Source organism: Haliotis rufescens, unplaced genomic scaffold (assembly GCF_023055435.1).
Source record: "Haliotis rufescens isolate VD_foot unplaced genomic scaffold, xgHalRufe1.0.p SCAF_13, whole genome shotgun sequence".
NCBI lineage: Eukaryota > Metazoa > Mollusca > Gastropoda > Lepetellida > Haliotidae > Haliotis > Haliotis rufescens.
The window spans coordinates 27,734,576-27,754,301 of NW_025963813.1; the positions used below are offsets into that span (position 1 = coordinate 27,734,576).

At 45.4% G+C, this 19,726-nt stretch overlaps 3 protein-coding genes across 3 annotated transcripts; 2 read left to right on the forward strand and 1 right to left on the reverse strand.

The window, feature by feature from the left end:
* Positions 1–542: 542 nt before the first annotated feature.
* LOC124152520 (iduronate 2-sulfatase-like) lies at positions 543–2,060 on the reverse strand. Its single transcript, XM_046525483.2, has one exon. The coding sequence runs from the start codon at positions 2,058–2,060 to the stop codon at positions 543–545; it is 1,518 nt and encodes a 505-aa protein (XP_046381439.2).
* Positions 2,061–2,946: 886 nt separating this feature from the next.
* LOC124152519 (sodium/potassium/calcium exchanger 1-like) lies at positions 2,947–3,525 on the forward strand. The gene has a single exon (XM_046525482.2). It carries the CDS (start codon positions 2,947–2,949, stop codon positions 3,523–3,525), a length of 579 nt encoding a protein of 192 aa, XP_046381438.2.
* Positions 3,526–7,818: 4,293 nt separating this feature from the next.
* On the forward strand, positions 7,819–18,180 carry LOC124152475. Its single transcript, XM_048394373.1, has 7 exons — positions 7,819–8,479; positions 9,889–10,100; positions 11,497–11,572; positions 13,363–13,474; positions 15,505–15,629; positions 16,641–16,811; positions 18,060–18,180. Exons 1-7 carry the CDS (start codon positions 7,873–7,875, stop codon positions 18,116–18,118), a joined length of 1,362 nt encoding a protein of 453 aa, XP_048250330.1. The 5' UTR covers positions 7,819–7,872; the 3' UTR covers positions 18,119–18,180.
* The last annotated feature ends 1,546 nt before the right edge of the window (positions 18,181–19,726 follow it).

The window sequence follows — 19,726 nt, forward strand, 5'->3', positions numbered from 1 at the left end:
CTGTCACTGGTGGAATGCAATTTCCCTACGTTCCACCAACCGGTACCGAGACAACTTCCGGTATGACATTGAACTCTTTACGAAATCCTTAAATGATGTAACACCGATCAAACAACGTCCTATTACAATGGAGTAATCCTTAGAAAAATACTCGATCGTACCTCAAAACAAAATTGACATGTACACAATTAATGGGTAACAACTTCTTTAACGATATGAAGACGACGTCTCGGAAAAGACCAAACGTTATCAAAACCTTACTGGGCTGAGAACAGTCGCCGAACCACGACCAACGTAAAGTCCCCGTATCAAATACATCACCATCGAATAACCGTTTCTTGTTTGGTTCATTTTTAGACACCATAAAACATGGGTGAATACTTTTTTTGGCACGGCAGTTTATTCAAAATGGTATTTGGTCATTATAGAAAAAGTTAAACACCTCGTCGGGAAGTAAAAATACTTTAAATAAAATTTGGGTTCGTGGTGAAACCAAGGTCTTTAAAGAAACTCTTAATCAATAAATATTTCACCCAATACTATCATGTCCGTGGTCTGGCAGCCCTCCATCCAGCATGCAGCTCTTTCCGTAGTTCAGATACAAGTTTCTTTTCAGCAGAATTATAAGCCAGGTTATAGTTTTCCTCAGGGTCCTTAATATGATCGTACAGCTCAACACCATAAACCTTGTTCCAGTCCGGCTTATAGAGAGGTTTCATGTCGAACTTCACCCACTCGGTGTATCTGTATTTAGCTGTGGTCATGCTATAGCCCATCTGGTGACCGTTATCGGCAGACCTTGGGTACTGTGAGAAGACTGTTTTCTTCCAGTTAGGACTTGCTGGATCTTTCATCAGAGGAACCAAGCTGTTGCCTTCGGAACAGACTAGAACGTTGGTTGAGTTTTCTGGACACAGGTCAAGAGCAGTAAGACCTGCAGCTTCGACAAGAGTTGGAAACAGATCCACAAACTCAGTGAGTTCTTCCGTCATGATACCGTTGTCAGTGAGACCCGGCACATGTACCATCATAGGGGCGTGGGTGGCGATTTCAAAGTCCGTATGTTTGCACCACTCACCGTGTTCACCCAGCTGCCAGCCGTGATCGCCCCAGAAGGAGATGATTGTGTTGTTGGCCAGTCCTTGGTTCTCCAGTTCCTTGACCACTCGTCCCAGCTCGTAGTCGGTGTAGCTGAGGGCGCTGTAGTAGGCTCTCCTCAAGCCGAGGATAACATCGTTAGGGAGTGTGGAGTTAATGTCTCCTGAAGCATTTAATTTTGCAATGTCAACGTAATTTCTAAGTTCTCCATAACTAGACCATGCAATATCTGGCATCTTATCAGGAGCGTATGGGTTGGCTGGGAGACTGATAGACGACTCGGGGTACATGTCAAAGAACATCTGTGGCGCCACAAAGGGAAGATGGGGCTTATGGAAACCTTGTGCGATGAAGAAAGGACGTTCTCCAGATCTAGCTTGAGGGGCAGCCTCTCTGATCATTTTAATAGCAAAGTCAGCATTCTGGGTGTCTTGAAGGGAGTTGTTCTTTAGAAGATCCATCGGCACATTCATCCAGCTGACTTTATCTTTATAAACAAACGCGTTGGCTTCCGTTCCGGCCTCAAAATATGGGTCTGTCCAGGATATGGGGTCGTTGTTATCGGAGGCATGTCCGGGGTGAAATATCTTACCGGAACCAATGGTTCTGTAGCCGTTCTCCTTAAAGTACTGAGGGATGGTGGTGAAGTTACCTCCCACAACTCTCCAGTAATCTTGCAAATTATACACATGGGTAGTATCCGGTCTTCGTCCTGTGAGGAGAGATGATCTGCTCGGGGAACACACAGCCTGCTGAACATGGGCTCTCTTTAACAGAAGACTCCTTCGAGCCAGGGCGTCAAGGTTGGGTGAATGCATCGGAGGATGGACAGGACTCGGGAAGTCGGGTCCCTCAAAAATGGAGAGTTCAGGCCTCATGTCATCTGACACCAAAAACAACACATTCATGCGAGCCCGGGCGGATGTCACCGCCAGCAGGAGAAAAGTCACCCACAATATCATAACGTCTAAAATTACACTGGGTTCCAGTTGTCGAGAAGGTATTTATGTATCATCTGGCCTGTGAACATAGCAGATGATTCTTATCATATGGTATATCTGTTCAGTGTACGTTATAATGAATACATGGCATAGCCTTGACCCATGGTGACCAAGTATTTTGCTGACAGCAGGAAATTATTATCTAGTTCAACAGGCTTGTCACTCTAATACCACACGTTTAACATGAACTAAGTCATCTTAAAGTTATATAAGATGAAAACATGCTATAATATTTTTTGACACCCATGAAATAAAAGTGACAAAAATCAGTCCATAATCATAAAAATATAGTCCATTATACGGATCCAACTATACCATAAGCATGTGTTTATGAATAACTATCAAAATTAATAGTGATGAAACCAGATGTTTGCGAAAAGGTGAACGTATCCTGCCCCACCGGTGCAAAGGCAAGTAAGAAGGAATAGGGATTTGTATCTGACACCAGTTTTGTCACTCATGCGTCAAAATGAGACGAATGGGACTTTTTGGCAAATAAAACTGACCCGTGAACGCAGCAATATCATAGAAATAGACAGATACAGAATGGCAGTAAAAAAACATGAATATGAGTCATAAATATGATGTCCAATTTAAGAATGCAGAGCTTGTTAATTACACGCCGCGTGACACAGATATAAGTAGAACGCCTAACACATACTAAAAATCTGTACACTGAAGAAACAAAACGTGCCTTACTGTTCGATGATAAAGAATGTCGTGAATTAGATATAATACATATATAATCCCTTCTTTTTTAACTCTTCAAATCACTCAACACCATATCCTCGGCACCGCTGTATTGTTACTATTTGTGCCTTTCTTATTGATTTAGTCGAAGTTAGACATGGATACTGATATCTTCAATAACAGCTGGTATAGTAAAGGGGGCGAGGGAGGAGATATCCAGGGGGCGAGGGAGGGAGAAAATCAGGGGGCGAGGGAAGGGGATCCAGGGGAAGAGGGAGGGAGAAAACCAGGGGGCGAGGGAGAGGGAAAAACAGGGGTCGAGGGAGGAGAGATCCAGTGGAAGAGGGAGGGGGAAAACCATGGGGCGAGGGAAGGGGATCCACGGAAAGAGGGAGGGGGAAAAACAGGGGGCGAGGGAAGGGGATCCAGGGAAAGAGGGAGGGAGAGATCCAGTGGAAGAGGGAGGGGGAAAACCAGGAGGCGAGGGAAGGGGATCCAGGGAAAGAGGGAGGGAGAGATCCAGTGGAAGAGGGAGGGGGAAAAACAGGGGGCGAGGGAGGAGAGATCCAGTGGAAGAGGGAAGGAGATTCAGGGGGCGAGGGAGGGAGAGACGCAGGGTGCGATAGAGGGAGAGATCCAGGGGGCGACGGAGGGAGAGATCCAGGGTGCTAGGGAGGGAGAGATCCAGGGAGCGACGGAGGGAGCGATCCAAGGGGCGAGGGAGGGAGAGATCTAGGGATCCAGGTTTGGAAAGAGTTTTCATTTGTAAAGTGAATTCCAAGATATTTATAACCGTTAACATATTCCGTTGGTGATTTAATAAAATATGTTTACTCTTGTCTCTTTTTGAACCACCAAAAAGTACCATTTTTGATTTGGGGACACGGGTGGCCCAGTCGTCTAAGGCGCCGCGATTCGCTCTGCAGTGTTGCATCCCTTCGGCACGCCAGAAACCTATGATTGTGGGTTCGAATCCCGGTTCGCCCCGATTATGTTGAACGGTAGCTACAAAGATAGGTGCTGACAGTCAATTTTCAGAGAATCCCGGACGAGCTAAGGGAGACTCGTCAGAGCTACAGAAGACGTCCGAACCAGAGCGCTGGGGGAAAGCATCACACCAAAAGCGACACATTCCTCTAAGCCTGAATGGCAGTCGATGCCAGTAAGAAAGACATCGGTTTTCCAGACATTAAGGTCACCTAAAGAATGGCTGAAAGAATTTCAAGTTAAACATAAAAAGCACTTGTCTTCTTATCGTTACATCACGGCACAAAAAACAATTCTTATCAGACAACAGGCCAGATTGTGTAGTGCTTCGTACTAACTTGTACACACTGTCCAGTTTGATAGTCTATGAAATGAATTGATGTTTTCAACAAATATAAAACGACAACGCCAGAGAAAACCCAGTTTCGATTCTTTTGTGGTAGAGGTCAGAAGGATAATCCTTAAATTGTTGACATTATAATATAAATATATCCTAGAAATTCCAAACACCCTAATACTGTCCATAAATGTGATCTTGTTGGATGTTGTCCCTCTACAGCTGACTGTACAATGCCACTGCAGGAAGAACATCCTATTTCTTGTTGCTGATAACATGAGGCCTGACTTAGGTGTGTCCAGAGACACCCAGTCTGAACACCCTAGCCAGGAAATGCCAGGAAATGCCAGGAAATGTCCATCCAGCTATTTGCTCCCTTGGTCACAGTACAGAGGCCAGACACGACACATGTCTTCGGTTTACACGCTTACTGGCTGAAGGTGGCATGGAACTTCATGACGATACACCAGTACCAGAAGCAGGCTTTCTCCTTGATGATGTGTGAACAACGACCCTGTTTGAAGGGATGTCATATATTCTTAGATAAAAGGCCCCCGTGGATCGCTGTACATTGACTTTAGAAGTGAGAAACACCTGCAATTAGAACTTCATTTACTCACTTCTTTCTTGGTCGTGACCCGTGAATATTTCGGGGGGGGGGGGGGGGGGAAATAGGTCTTCAGCAACTCATGCTTGCCGTAAAAGGTGACTAACGGGATCGAGTGGTCAGGCTCGCTGACTGATGTATGCCATCGTGTCCCAGTTGCGTGGATCGATGCTCATGATTTCAATCACTGGATTGTCTGGTCCAGACTCGATTATTTACAGACCGCCGTCACATAGCTGGAATATTGCTGAGTGCAAGCCTTGCCTGACAATGATATAAGAATCTACGCCGAAACGTCGCCATCACAGTAAATAAAGAAGTTGTTATCCGTACATTGTATCTTTGTCATCCGTCAACTTCTAACTACTGTCTATCTGACAATTATGCTTCCAATAGTCCAATGACGTTATTCCGTTGTGCTTCAGAAGGTCGTGGCATGAAGTTACACAGTTCCTAAGAACCAAGAGAATCTCCCACTATTCAAGAAGTTTCAAGTTAAGATCTTGTGCGGGCATCAATCCGGTGGTTCTCATGGTGTGTTACTTTTCTGTGTTGTTGCGAAGTACTAGCATCTGTACCGAAACGTCGCAATGAAGGTGAGGTGAGGTTTAACGTCCCGTCCTGATTATTGCACGTATGTAGCGATGTGCATGCGCGTGTGTATGTGTGGCTGCTTGTACTAGTCCGGACTGATACCGATTAATAGTGCTAGCACTGAGCTACCATTCGCAGTTTAACATGAATACCCCACTCAGACACAGCATACTGACTCCAAGACAAGTGCTTGTTTTCGCCCCTTAATGCCGAGCGCCAGACAGGGTAACAACAAGTACCATCTTTTAATGTGTTTTGGTATGACGCGGCCGGATCGAACCCCGGACCTTCCGCTCTCCGGGCGGACGCTCTTCCACTAGGCCACGGAGGCGGCCACGTCGCATTGAAAGTATAAAGAAACTTTAACTCTATCTTCATGCCTAACATATCGCTTGTGTGCTAATTCCTTAAAGTTTTATATATCTTTATCAATATCCTCTGAGCAGTTCTCTTTTTGGCGAGTATACTTTGTACACAACAGCCAGTGAATTACTAGTGAGTGATTGAATGAGTGATGTCATCTGCAAATCTGTTATCTCCGGAATGATAATAAAGTGGAGGTACTTCGGTTTTTTCCGAGACGTATACATCAAGATTATACTGTCTGGATCAAACCATTCACATATTTCAATTTTTTTTCGAGCTGCAAGCTAAGCGTAATTACGGAGCGAAAATCACTTGACACTCCAAATTATGGATGGTATGGCCCTCGAGAAATTCAAACGCCTAAAGTCCCTCACCAAGGCTCGAAATGCCTATCCTGTTCGATGTAGCCCTGACTCTCTTCCTAAAAATCCTGGGCACTGGGCACTGACAAGTAAGTTGACTATCACCTGGGGCACTGACAAGTAAGTTAACTGTTACCCATTGCACTGACAAGTATGTTAACTGTTACCCAGGGCACTGACAAGTAAGTTAACTGTTACCTAGGGCACTGACAAGTACGTTCACTGTTACCTAGGGCACTGACAAGTAAGTTAACTGTAACCTAGGGCACTGACAAGTAAGTTCACTGTTACCTGGGGCACTGACAAGTAAGTTAACTGTTACCTAGGGCACTGACAAGTAAGTTAACTGTTACCTAGGGCACTGACAAGTACGTTAACTGTTACCTAGGGCACTGACAAGTAAGTTAACTGTTACCTAGGGCACTGACAAGTACGTTAACTGTTACCTGGGGCACTGATAAGTAAGTTAACTGCTACCTAGGGCTCTGGCAGGTCAGTTAACTGATACCTAGGGCACTGACAAGTAAGTAAACTGTTACCCAGGGCACTGACAAGTAAGTTAACTGTTACCTGGGGCACTACCAAGTAAGTTAACTGTTACCTAGGGCACTGACAAGTACGTTGACTGTTACCTAGGGCACTGACAAGTAAGTTTACTGTTACCTAGGGCACCGACAAGTAAGTTCACTGTTACCTAAGGCACGGACAAGTAAGTTAACTGTTACCCAGGGCACTGACAAGTAAGTTAACTGTTTCCTAGGGCACTGACAAGTACGTTAACTGTTACCTAGGGCACTGACAAGTAAGTTAACTGTTTCCTAGGGCACGGACAAGTAAGTTAACTGTTACCTAGGGCACTGACAAGTAAGTTAACTGTTACCGTGGGCACTGATAAGTAAGTTAACTGTTACCCAGGGTACTGACAAGTAAGTTAACTGTTACCTAGGGCACTGATAAGTACGATCGCTGTTACCCAGGGCACCGGTGAGTAACTTCATTATTTCCCAGTGCAAAGAAAAGTCCAGAAAAGCGAATTCTCAAACTGAATATGAATTTTCTTACAGCTGTCTGTAAATAATCGAGTCTGAACCAGACAATCCAGTAATTGACATCATGAGCATCGATCCATTTAGTTAGGACACGATGACATGCATCAACAAAGTCAGCGAGCCTGACCACCCGACCCCGTTAGTGGCCTCCAACGACAAACGCGGGTTGTTGGAGGCCAATTCTAACCTTGATCATCACGGGAGAATGTGTTATCACGTGAACAAACACGGCTTGATCCTAACAATCTTCGCAAAGACACACGTTCAAAGTCCCACAGATAAAACGTATAAAAGTTTAGTTTGACCATATTAATCTTAGCTGTTTATTTGACTTGTGCTGAGCATAACACCGGGTCAGCATATAGATTGCGACGGAGGGAGAGAATGACTCACCTTGTGGTATATCACCCCTCAATTTGTTCACAATCCTGCCCCAGAAGCATCATCATCTTTATTTGGAATGTACGAGACACATCCTTACCGGCTACTCTTGCATGTTCTGGTAGTGTATGACTTGCAAACAGCTTGAGGCAAGACACACTCAGATTGTTGCAACATCGTTGCCCGGAAGAAGCCACAACCAAGGAATGCTCGTCGTGCAAATTACCCCGTGACCAAGACTGTACCATTATGTCCGAATACAGATAACAGGACAAATACAGAACAAACCATCAATGCGTGGAAACTCCGGAAACTCAGCAATGTTACAGTTCGAAAGGTTGAGATTTGACCTGCTGGGTCTGACGTCTTCCAGTCTTCACGAGCAGTCCACACTTTCACAATGTGGAGTCAAGGTGTGTGTTTATTTCTGACCGTGGTTTGTGTCTCCGGACAAGCTGATCTAAGTAACAGTTTCACATTGGACCAACAACCATTGAATGAAACAGCATTGTTTGTGGCTGACGCTCTCTACAAGCATCCCAAATTGTTCCGAAAGTTGATTAACATCAGCTCTGAAATTGGGCCATTCATGTCATTGACCGATGACCCGAAAATATCAATCCTATTCGATCAAGTCCTTGATGCTCTTCCTGCGTTGCTGCGGTCACCCTACTTCATCAACGCCGTACGCGTCGTCGCAGATGAGCTGCACAGCGTCAACATTACCGACGTGTACGACTATCTCCAGATGAACCATTATACCCCAGACGACATCGCAGCTAAACGGATGGTGAATGATGCTATCTTTGATAGGCTGGACAAGATGAGGACGCTTCAAAGACTCCTCACTCTTGGTAGTGCCCGGGACATCCTCCCCCTCAGCGTCAACGACAGTATCACGCCAGGATGCTACAGCGACATGATGAACTTCGTCGACGCAGTTGCCGGTATACAGATTCCACCAAGGAAGGACTTGAATTACATCAAGACACCATGGGCACTGAGAAGTAAGTAATCTCGCTGTCACTAGTCGAGGACAAGTTAGTACATTTTACCTTGGACACTGAGAAGTAAGTAGTCTCGCTGTTACTAGTCGAGGACAAGTTAGTACATTGTTACCTTGGACACTGAGAAGTAAGTAGTCTCGCTGTCACTAGTTGAAGACAAGTTAGTACATTGTTACTTTGAACACTGAGAAGTAAGTAGTCTCGCTGTAACTAGTCGAGGAGAAGTAAGTACATTGATTCCATGGACACTGAGAATTAAGTAATCTCGCTGTTACTAGTTGAGGACAAGTTAGTACATTGTTACCTTGGACACTGAGAAGTAAGTAATCTCGCTGTTACTAGTTGAGGACAAGTTAGTACATTGTTACCTTGGACACTGAGAAGTAAGTAATCTCGCTGTTACTAGTTGAGGACAAGTTAGTACATTGTTACCTTGGACACTGAGAAGTAAGTAATCTCGATGTTACTAGTCGAGGGGAAGTAGTGAGTGAGTGAGTTTGGTTTTACGCCGCATTTAGCAATATTCCAGCAATATCACGGCGGGGGACACCAGAAATGAGCTTCACACATTGTACCCATGTCGGGAATCGAACCCGGATCTTCGGCGTGACGAGCGGACGCTTTAACCACTAGGCTACCCGACGCCCCTCGATGAGAAGTAAGTACATTGTTACCTTGGACACTGAGAAGTAAGTAATCTCGCTGTTATTAGTCAAGGACAAGTAAGTACATTGTTGCCTTAGGCACTGAGAAGTTGGTATTCTCGCTCCTAATGAGTGTCAGGCAAGGAAATTGTTATTTCAGGTCCTCTTTTAATCACCGCGTTACTTATGAATGAAAAGTGAGAACTGGAATCATATTCCCTTGGGTTGTAAAAATTACATACTCATACAATGTAAGGAAGTAGGGCTTTGGACATGATACCTTGGGTCGTGAAAAGTAGGACTTGGACCATGTTTCCTTGGGTCGTGAAAAGCGAGTAATTAATACCCGCCCTCTCATCGATATCAAGCGCCATTTGTTTTTACTCGAAAAAACACATTTTCGTCGATTCTGTCCTTTGCGTTACATATACTAGATTATGTCAAGAAAATACCCATCAAACCAGAGCAAAACTATTGGTCATGCCTGTCATATCCGCAATTGTAGCGTCCCTGTAGTACAATATGGGACTGCTTCAGATCTTCACACTCTTGTGTCCCCCGCCCGCAATTCATTGATTGTCCTAAGCCAAGTAAGAGGAGGATGGGGTGGGTACAATGTGTGACCTGACGGATAATGTCATCGTACCCTGACGGCTTGGGTTGCTGATCATGCTCGCAATCACTGGTTTGTCTGACCCAGACTGTATTATTTCAGGTCTGCAGTATAGAGCTGGAATATTTATTCAATCACTCACTAATTTTCAGTGCTGGACTCCTACGGCAAGCCGCCTAGTGGTATTTACGAGGGAAATGTACACTGGCTGGGCGAACCGAAGGAATGTCGGAGCATACACGCGCAGTTGGCTCCTGGAGTTATCCTTGGTAACAAAACGCTAACCTCCCCTATCGACTTCAAAGGAAAGTACTGCCGGGCTGTGTTTCATCATATGCCTTGGGTTGCGGACATCTCTCAAATGGTATGTCAACACTTTGAATGTACCGTGAAGCCTCGTTACTCTGGACATCACTACGTCCCCATCTGACCCGTGAAGATCCGGGATAGAATAGGTCTTCAGCAACCCATGCTTGCCGTAAAAGGCGACTATGCTTGTCGTAAGAGGTGACTAATGAGGTCGGGTGGTCAGGCTCGCTGACTTGGTTGAGGCATGTCATCGTATCCTAATTGCGAGGATCGATGCTCATGATGTCAATCACTAGTTTATTTACAGACCTGCGTTATATAGCAAGAATATTCTTGAGTGCAGGGTTACACAACTAACAAAAAAATATAACGTCCTCAGTTATCGTTTCCCTAGCCTATCTTAATCAACTGTCCATCTAGATTAACTAGGTTTCGCTATCTAGAGATATATACGTTATATCCTGAGACAATGGATTATATATTGGCCGAAATATGCATGCCTTGTTGAGTAGTGAGTGTTTTTATTTTCTTTAGTCAGCTAATTCAGCAACTCCACACTGCTTTGATCAGCTCTTACAGCACACATGTCACAAATCAGGCGAGGTTAAACAACGTTGGTCTCGGAGAGCACTTGGATGGGAGACCGTGTTCGCCAGATTGACTCCTGGGACTTGCTAGGGCTTTGGTACTGCCCCACAGTGAAGCACACGCAGCACATGTTGTGTCTCCTAAAGCAAGTGACTCTGTTCCAATTATGCCTCTGTTCACCCAGCACTGAATGGGTACCCAGAAGGATGAGATGGTAATGACTGGTAACCTTCCAGCGCCTCACATCCACCCTAATAATAATTATATAGCGCTTTATGCATGCCCTTGTGTAGTATGGTAGCGCAAAATATATAGAAGTAGCAGCAGCAGCAGCAGTAACCTTCTCGCATATTTGGAGTCTCTGATCCGTGTGTTACCTTTATGTATACGTTCGGGGGCACGGGTGGCCCAGTCGTCTAAAACGCCGCGATTCGCTGTGCAGAGTTGCGTCCCTTTTGCACACCAGAAACCTATGATTGTGGGTTCGAATCCCGATTCGCCCCGATTATGTTTCTAGGTTGGTCAGAACCATACACGTGCTCGTGGGTTTCACCGAAGTGGTAAACGTCTGAGACCTGCATCACTTCGGGCCTTCCTCCCACATTAAGCTGACACGCCGTGATATAACTGGAATACTGTTAAAAGCGGCGTTAAACCCAACTCACTCACACTCCTATGCATACATGCTGCATTTGAACCAAATACTAGTACACAACCAGGCAGCATATTTCTGCAGATTTGGCACTGTCAGATTTCCACCTTGAGGCATATGATTGGGTGACGCAATCATTTAGACATGAAGTATTGCTGAAGCCCCATTCTCATGATTCCACTCCGGGTTCAATTCTCTACTTTCTTTCCAGGATGACACAGTGACGTGGGGCGTGTGTGTCCCCGATACGTGTAGCGAGCAGGACGTGGAAGAAATGTTCCAATTAGGTAGGTGCCGTTACCGAATACCATAAAGCGGCGGGGTTAGGGGTAGCCATCGATCGATCACTCCAGGCGCTGTTTAAATCCCGAGCAAAACTTAAGGAACTGCCTCCGTGGTGGAGTGGAGAGAGCGTCTGCCCAGTCGGTGGTTCGAACCCGGTATCGTCAAACCAAAAAAACGTTAAAAGACGGTACTTATTGTTTCTTTGCCTGGCGTTCGGCAGTAAGGGGTTAAAACAAGAACTGGTGAGGTCGGTTTCTGAGTGGGGTATCCATGTTTAAAGTGCGGCATGGGATCTCATTAGGCTAGCACAATAAAACTGGCATTAGTCTGGACGCGCACACACGTGCATGCACGTTGCAAAATAAGTACCACCTTGAACGCTACGTTTGACCCCATTTCCCCTCGCCTACATTAGGAGCTATTCTTTGCGTCACTGTTTTATACACCTATGTCTTAACAAGTTGTAATTGAACTGGTGTCGTGTGCAGACAGGGAATTAAATTGTGACGTATTTAGATCACGAAGTACCGAAGGTTTTTTAGTCTCTGGTTGTCACTCGAAGCTTCAAGGAAACATCCCTGGAGTCACAGCGTTGAAGGGGCGTTACCATGGTCCTGCAGAAAACATGGGTTTCACCAAAGTGGTAAACGTCTGAGACTGCATCACTTCGGGCTTTCCTCCCACAATAAGCTGACACTCTGTGGTTTAACTTGAATACGGTTTAAAACAGCGTTAAACCAAAGTCACTCACTTTCGAAACATGAACTGTCAGCTGTGAATTCTTGGAAACACCATCGTTGTCTGATGGTCTATACAGTTTAGAATAGCCCCCTGCTCCCATTGGAACGATTTGGAGTGACTTTTTTCGTGGGGGATTTTCTTTCACTCTTTTTCGGCCAATGAAATATCTTAAAACCAAAAGAGATGTCTTAGTAACTCACGTTTCACCTGATCCTCTGACCTAGGTTGCTTATTACACAACTATTTGAAAACATGATGTGCACGTGTTGGATCATGTCCACTGGCATACACCAAACTGTAGCTAGACTTTGAGTTGCAACGCATTGAGTTGAAGGGTCCTATGCTGGAATAGGCCAAGACGTTTTAATAAAATACGTGAGGCATTGTCGCTGTGCTGTGAAAGTGATTATTAAATTCTTTCCTTTCTTTGTTAACGCCGCGCTCGACCCGTGAAGATCCGGGGTAGAATTGGTCTTCAGCAACCCATGCTTGTCGTAAGAGGCGACTAACGGGATCGGATGGTCAGGCTCGCTGACTTGGTTGATGCATGCCATCGATCCCAATTGCGTGGATCGATGCTCATGATATCAATCACTGGATTGTCTGGTCCAGACTGGATTATTTACAGACCGCCGTCATATAGCTGGAATATTGCTGAGTGCGGCGTTAAACAACAAACCAAAGAAAACTAACGCCGCGCTCAGTACTATTCCAGCAATATGACGGCGGTCTGTAAATAAACGAGTCTGGACCAGACAACCTAGTGAGCATGACATGACATGAGCATAAACCAAGTCAGCGAACCTGACAATTCTATCCAGTTAGTCGCCTCATTAGTTGTTGAAGACCTATTCTATCCAACTCATAAGACAGGTTTAAAATGATTTAAATGAAACTTGTTAGGTCTGCAATTTGACCATGCCTATAGTGCAAGTCACTGTCTGTTTTAGATACATTATCGGTTATGAAGATACTAATCGAGGTAACGTACTAATTATTAATAAAACAAATCCTGTGTGCAGCATGTAGGCTTGGATTTATGATATTGCAGGTTTCATGAAGAATTTCCAGACGACTCCCGATAATGTCTCATGTTCAGACATCCAGGAACCTACTGGTCATGTGCCCGTCACGCCCCGGACTCCCCCCACCGGTCCCCCCACGTGAGTACATCCCATCCCAGATGCGACCCTTGAAGATTCGGGGTAGAAAGGGTCTTCAGCAACCCATGCTTGCCGTAAAAGGCCACTTTGCTTATCGTAAGAGGCGACTAATTGGATCGGGTGGTCGGGCTCGCTGAGTTGGTTGATGCATGTCATCAATCCCAATTCCGTGGATCGATGCTCATGATGTCAATCACAAGATTGTCTGGTACAGACTCTAATATTTACAGACCGCCGTCATAAAGCTGGAATATTGCTGAGTGCGGCGTGAAAAAACAAACGCATAAGCGAGTGTATCATTTCTACATTTCAACTATACTTGAACCGTTCACCCGTGACGAAATGTGTTAGAGTAGGTCTTCAGCAACCCATGTTTCTTAGAGGCGACTAACGGGATTGGTGACGGGATTGGGGGGTGGGTGGGTGGGTGGGTGAGGCTCGCTGACCTGGTTGATGAATGTCATCGTGTCCCAACTGAGTTGATCGAAACTCCTGTCAATCAGTGGATTATCTGGTCCGGTTCAGAATCGATTATTTACAGACTGCCACCAAATAGCTGGAATAATGAGCACCGAGTGCGGCGTTTTACAACAATCTTGACCCGTTCTCCAAAACGAACTTAACGCTGCTATTATCGCATCTTCCCGAGGCAAGGATGTTAGCTGACTATAAAGTCCAATTTCCACCTTTGCCGAACTGCCATGGGCTTGAATTTCCGAGTTATATTTTTACTAGCCTACCGATAGCGAGTGTATGCATATTCCAGTCAAAATCGCGTATCGGAATAGACATCCGATTCGTAAACATGGCAACTTCCAAGCAGATTAAGCTCGATTGCAGTATTTCAGTGCAAAGCATGTGCACCGCCACCTTAGTTCAACAGTCCTAATCTTTCATGTTTGATCAAATTGCCCATGTGATTTGATGCACTTCGTGGAGTAAGACCGCTTTATATAGATCTTCATCATCGATCACATTGCATTGCCTTGGCGCTGCCACTTGGTTTGAAACAAATGCAAGTGATATGAAAGGTGGAATCTGATTGGTCAATATGAGACGCAACTGGTAAAAGTAGCCAAATTCGACAAGGGTGGAAATTTATGAAGGTCGCATCTCGAAGATCGTTGATTAAATGGTGTCCAGCTGAGAATGTGTTTAGTTTAACGCCGACCTCGGCAATATTCCTGCTATAAGTAGGTCTTCAGCAACCCATACTTGCCGTAAAAGGCGACTGTGCTTGTCATAAGAGGCGACCAACGGGATCGGGTGGTCGGGCAAGGTGACTTGGCTGGTGCATGTTATCGATCCCAATTGCGTGGATCGAGGCTCATGATGTCTCCAGTCTCGATTATTTACAGACCGCCGTCATATAGCTAGAATATTTTGCTGAGTGCGGCGTTAAATAACCAAACATTCCGCCACCCCTCAATTAAGCATAGGTTGCTGGGAATCATGTTCCCGAGGCAAGAACGTCAAATAGCCTATTTATCAAAGTCTACATCTACCCTTGCCACATCAAGCCCACTTCCCTTTGCTTAATATGGTAATAGCACATATCAACAGTCAAATCAAGGAACGTTTCACCATCCGAAAACATGGACGTGAAGACAAGTATTTTCCAAGTCTGTCCAAGTTTTATATCGACACTCCCAAGTACTGTACTTGTAAGCGACCCGTGAAGATCCGGGGTGGAATAGGTCTTCAGCAACCCATGCTTGTAAGAGGCGACTATCGGGATCGGGTTGTCAGGGTCGCTAACTTGGTTGATACATGTCATCGATCCCAATTGCGTGGATCGAGGCTCATGTCAATCACTGGATTGTCTGGACCAGGCAAGATCAGGCTCGCTGACTTGATGCATGTTATCCCAATTGGCCGATGTTTATTCAAATCACTGGATTATCTGATCCAGAATATATTATTTACAGACCACCGTCATATGGCTGAGTGCGGCGTAAAACACGCTAGTATGCTGGCCGCAATACCTTATGCGTGGTACGATGAAATGTACATATAATTGTCACTTGCAGCACTACATTTTCCAAGCGTCCCAGTGTTGCAGCGAACTCCCTTTTCACATCGTGTTCCGACTGCAAAGATCGAATCAAGCCAGACGAATGGATGAACTGTTTCTTCTCCAGTTTTGACACCGACAGTGAGTACATGTAGTTATCTCCCTTGACAGTAACAAGCTCCTGACAGCGATCCATCATTGCCTGACCCCTTTACGAAGAACGGATAGGCACTGCTCTGGAAACAAACTGATGTGTGTAATTAATTTATCTCCCCCTGTCCTTGATTCATGACGAATAGTCGACCTTGAACACTAGGGTCATATCTCTGCAGGATAATACACCATTTAATATTCCGCTTCCATATTCGAATGACACAACGCTACAAATAGCCGTCCAATCGCCATGTTGGGTTCCTCCCGTCTTTGTAGCCAGGAAGACAGTCTCTTAATTCGATGGCCCGCCCGTAAAAGGACGTGAATTTCAATGACTTTTAGATTAATGCCGAGGATTGGATATCCAAAACGTCCGCAATAAACAACTCGTAATTGACAACTTACATCGTTACAGATAAAAGCGACGTTACATGCAATATGGATTGAAAGCAGCTCTGTTTCAAATCTGAGCACAAGTCACTTATAGCTGTCAATATTGTTGCCTGTTCACCTCAAACTCAGTTATCCGCCCCTTTCCCCCAAAATTATGTACCAACTAGTTGGTTGTTAAACGCCGCACTGAGCAATATCCCAGCTGTATGACGGCGGTCTGTAAATGATCGAGTCTGGACCAGGCAATCCAGTGGTTGACATCATGAGCATCTGACCGTCCGATCCCGTTAGTCGCCTGTTGCGGCAAGCATGGGTTGCTAAAGACCTATTCTACTCCGGGTCTTCACGGGTCCAACCTCTGATAAAAGTGTTATCGTCTTAACGCTACGGAACGGAGCTTTGAACTTCGTAAACTTGATATTAAGAGTCCCCCAATGCAAAGAATAACCTCAAGAAGGACTGTGATCTGAAATGGACATCAACTCAGACTATGTTGGAACGAGGTAATGAATGATGTCAGCTTCAATTATTTGCGACAATGCTTTCATATGGACCTTCTTGTTGGTTTAAAATACTAACAATGTACCTGAAGATGTACTTTTTCAGAAAATGGCAACATCAGCAAGCGTGAATGGTGGTCCGAGAGCCACAAGCTGGGGCTGGACACGACTGACCAGGGCCAGATAGCGCGAGCCTTCATCGAGCTGGACATCAACAAGGACCTCCAGATAGACGCACCTGACCTCAAGTATCTCTTTGCCTTCTTTGACGACAACGGTGAGGTCACCGCTTTGAATTGTTAAGGCTATGCAATTCTCATGTGGCGGTGGCGCCGCGATTCGCGTCCCTTGTGCACGCCAGAAACCTATGATTGTGGGTTCGAATCCCGGTTTGCCCCGATTGTTTCTAAGCACCATACCTGTCATCTTCCCGAGGCAAGGGAGGTAACTGACTATAAAAGTCCAGTTTCCATCCTTGCCGAACAAGGCTGGTATTATGGAGTTACGTTTTTGCTCGACTAACGAGTCTATGCATAGTCCAATCGAAATCCGGTTCGAAAACTGTCGTCCAGATTTCGATTGATTGCAGGATTTGCAAAACATGTGCACCGCCAACTCCTTGTCAACAGATATTTTTCATGTTTTTTTAACTCACGTGATGCATTTCGCGATGTAAGACCCGTTATATCACAATATAGATCTTGATTATCCATCAGATCGTCCTGACTGGGCGCTGCTATTTTGTGTGAAGCAAACGATACGATAGGTGGAATCTGATTGGTCCATAGATGCATAGAAGGGACATAACTAGTAATAGCCACTGGTGGCGCTACGATCGAGGCCAGTAATTCCAGCCTAGTTCGGCAAGGGTGGAAACTGGACTTTTACAGTCAGTTAACTCTTGCCTCGGCAAGATGCATACCCGTGGGTTTCACCGAAGTAGTAAACGTCTAAAACCTGCATCACTTCGGCCTTTCCTCCCACGAAATGTGCTGGGACAAACATTCGAGAAACATTTCGCCCGAACACATATCCCTAACAAATGAGTCACGTTCGACTTGATCACCTGTCCACCCCGGTTACATCTTTCTCGTGGCCCTGTCGAGACTGGTACTGAGTTGCAGAGAATGTTTGTGAGCTGGCTTCTCATTTGCAACATCTATGACACTAACTGATGAGGATGGGAACATGACAAACGTCCACCTGTGAAAGCCGACATGCCTTATCGTCATTGCTGTGAATTTATGGATGTCAACTTCTTTATTATCAACACAACGTTTCGCAGTATATGCTTACTCCTCACGGGTTGTTAGTTATGCAAAAGTTGCCTATTTTCCTACCTGGAGTCTTCAGTCGTGACATAAAACCGTATGTAGGACGTGTTTTTTAGATCGAAATGCTAATGTAAAACCTGTCCCAATATTGGCTGCGCCCAACGGAGAATTATATGCTCCTCGAAAGTTGTGTTTATAGAAGCTGGCTGCATACTCCTCTCCAGTACTGTACAATTTCGGTTTCTTTTCAGGAGATGGGTTTGTCAACCTCCAGGAGTTCAGCTACAACTGGCAGTCTGTCGTCTCGTAGACTTCAATCACATCACCTGTCAAGATACCACACTGTTAATAAACGCCGTTTAACGCTTGTAATTTGCCTGGTCCATGTTGAACACCTGACTTTCACAATCCCTCAGCACATGTAGTTTGGCAAATTAACCTTGATCGATGTTCATGAAATCAATCACTGGAATGTCTGGTCCAGACCGCCGTCATATAGCTGGAATATTGCTGAGTGCGGAGTTAAACAACAAATAATGAAATGACTTACACACAGTTGCCAGATGTTTCCAAAAACATTCTGGTTATCCTCATCGCCAATACGCCCCTCTTTCTCCAGAAGCCATGAAAGGGTGATCTACAAAGACTCCCAGGCATCAGAAGTGAAAATATACTCATAAAGCTCGCATCAATTCTGGAACAAGCTGCCGTTTGGTTTTCAGTTATTAATGACATCAATGGGAAATGAGTGAGTTGGGTTTACGCCGCTTTTAGCAATATTCCACCAATGTCACGGCGGGGGGACACCAGAAATGGGCCTTCCCACATTGTACCCATGTGACGAGCAATCGCTTCATCCACAAGGCTACCCACCGCCAGTGTGAATGTTATTGCAGTACCTGTGGGTTGGGTTTAACACCGCTTTTAACGATATTCCAGGTGTATCACGGCATGTCAGCTTAGTGTGGTAGGAAAGCTCGAAGTGATGCAGGTCTTGACAAACCTAGAAACATAATTGGGGCGAACCCACAATCATAGGTTTCTGGCGTGCCCAACTCTGCACAGCGAATCGCGGCGCCTTAGACGACTGGGCCACCCGTAGTACCGGTGAAGGGATATTCAGTGAAATGAAGCGTACACAAACCTTTACCATACTTTTCATCTCAGGAAACTTTTACCTCAAAAAGACAACCACCTAAGCGCATATTATGTCATCTGAAAGTCTTTTTTGATGGCACAAAAACCGTTAGCATGCACACGTAACCAGCAAATGTCAATCAGAATCCAACATATACGGGTTCTACCACATGCTACTGTAGGTCTCGCGAACACAGGGAAAGACGGCTCCAACGCTGTCCCGTATATCTGCAGCTGCTGTGACGTCATGGTCGTGCTTTATTTGTGTTTGGTTTGTGAAGTTACCACACTTCGGCTCAGTGGAATTCTGGGAAGGAAAGAGAAGTTACATGGGGATGACTAATACTTGGAGTGATGTAAACAAACTATCTTTGTACATTTTTTCAAAACATTCCTAACTATAAATTATTCCACTAAACATGTTTCTGTTACTCAGGCACAATCATAGAAGGGAGACACGCTCTGCCCTGGCTCCCGTTCCCGTTCCACAAAGCCATCGTAAGCCCATGTTAATGTGTGGGAGTTACGATCACCTTAGCGCTAACAACGCCGTGTGGAACAGGGCCCTGGACTGGTGTACCTGCCCTTATGTGCTTCAGCTCCTCGCATGCAGCCGCTAGCGGTGCTGTCTGTCGAGAGGGGCGGGAACAGGCCTGCAGCCTACCACTATAGGGGAAACGTTAACCCATTTCCATGGAGCGAGTTCTGCCTGTCGGGAGGGACAGGGGCAGCACTACAGCATATCGCTATGCGGGAAACCTTGACCCATTTCTGTGGAAGA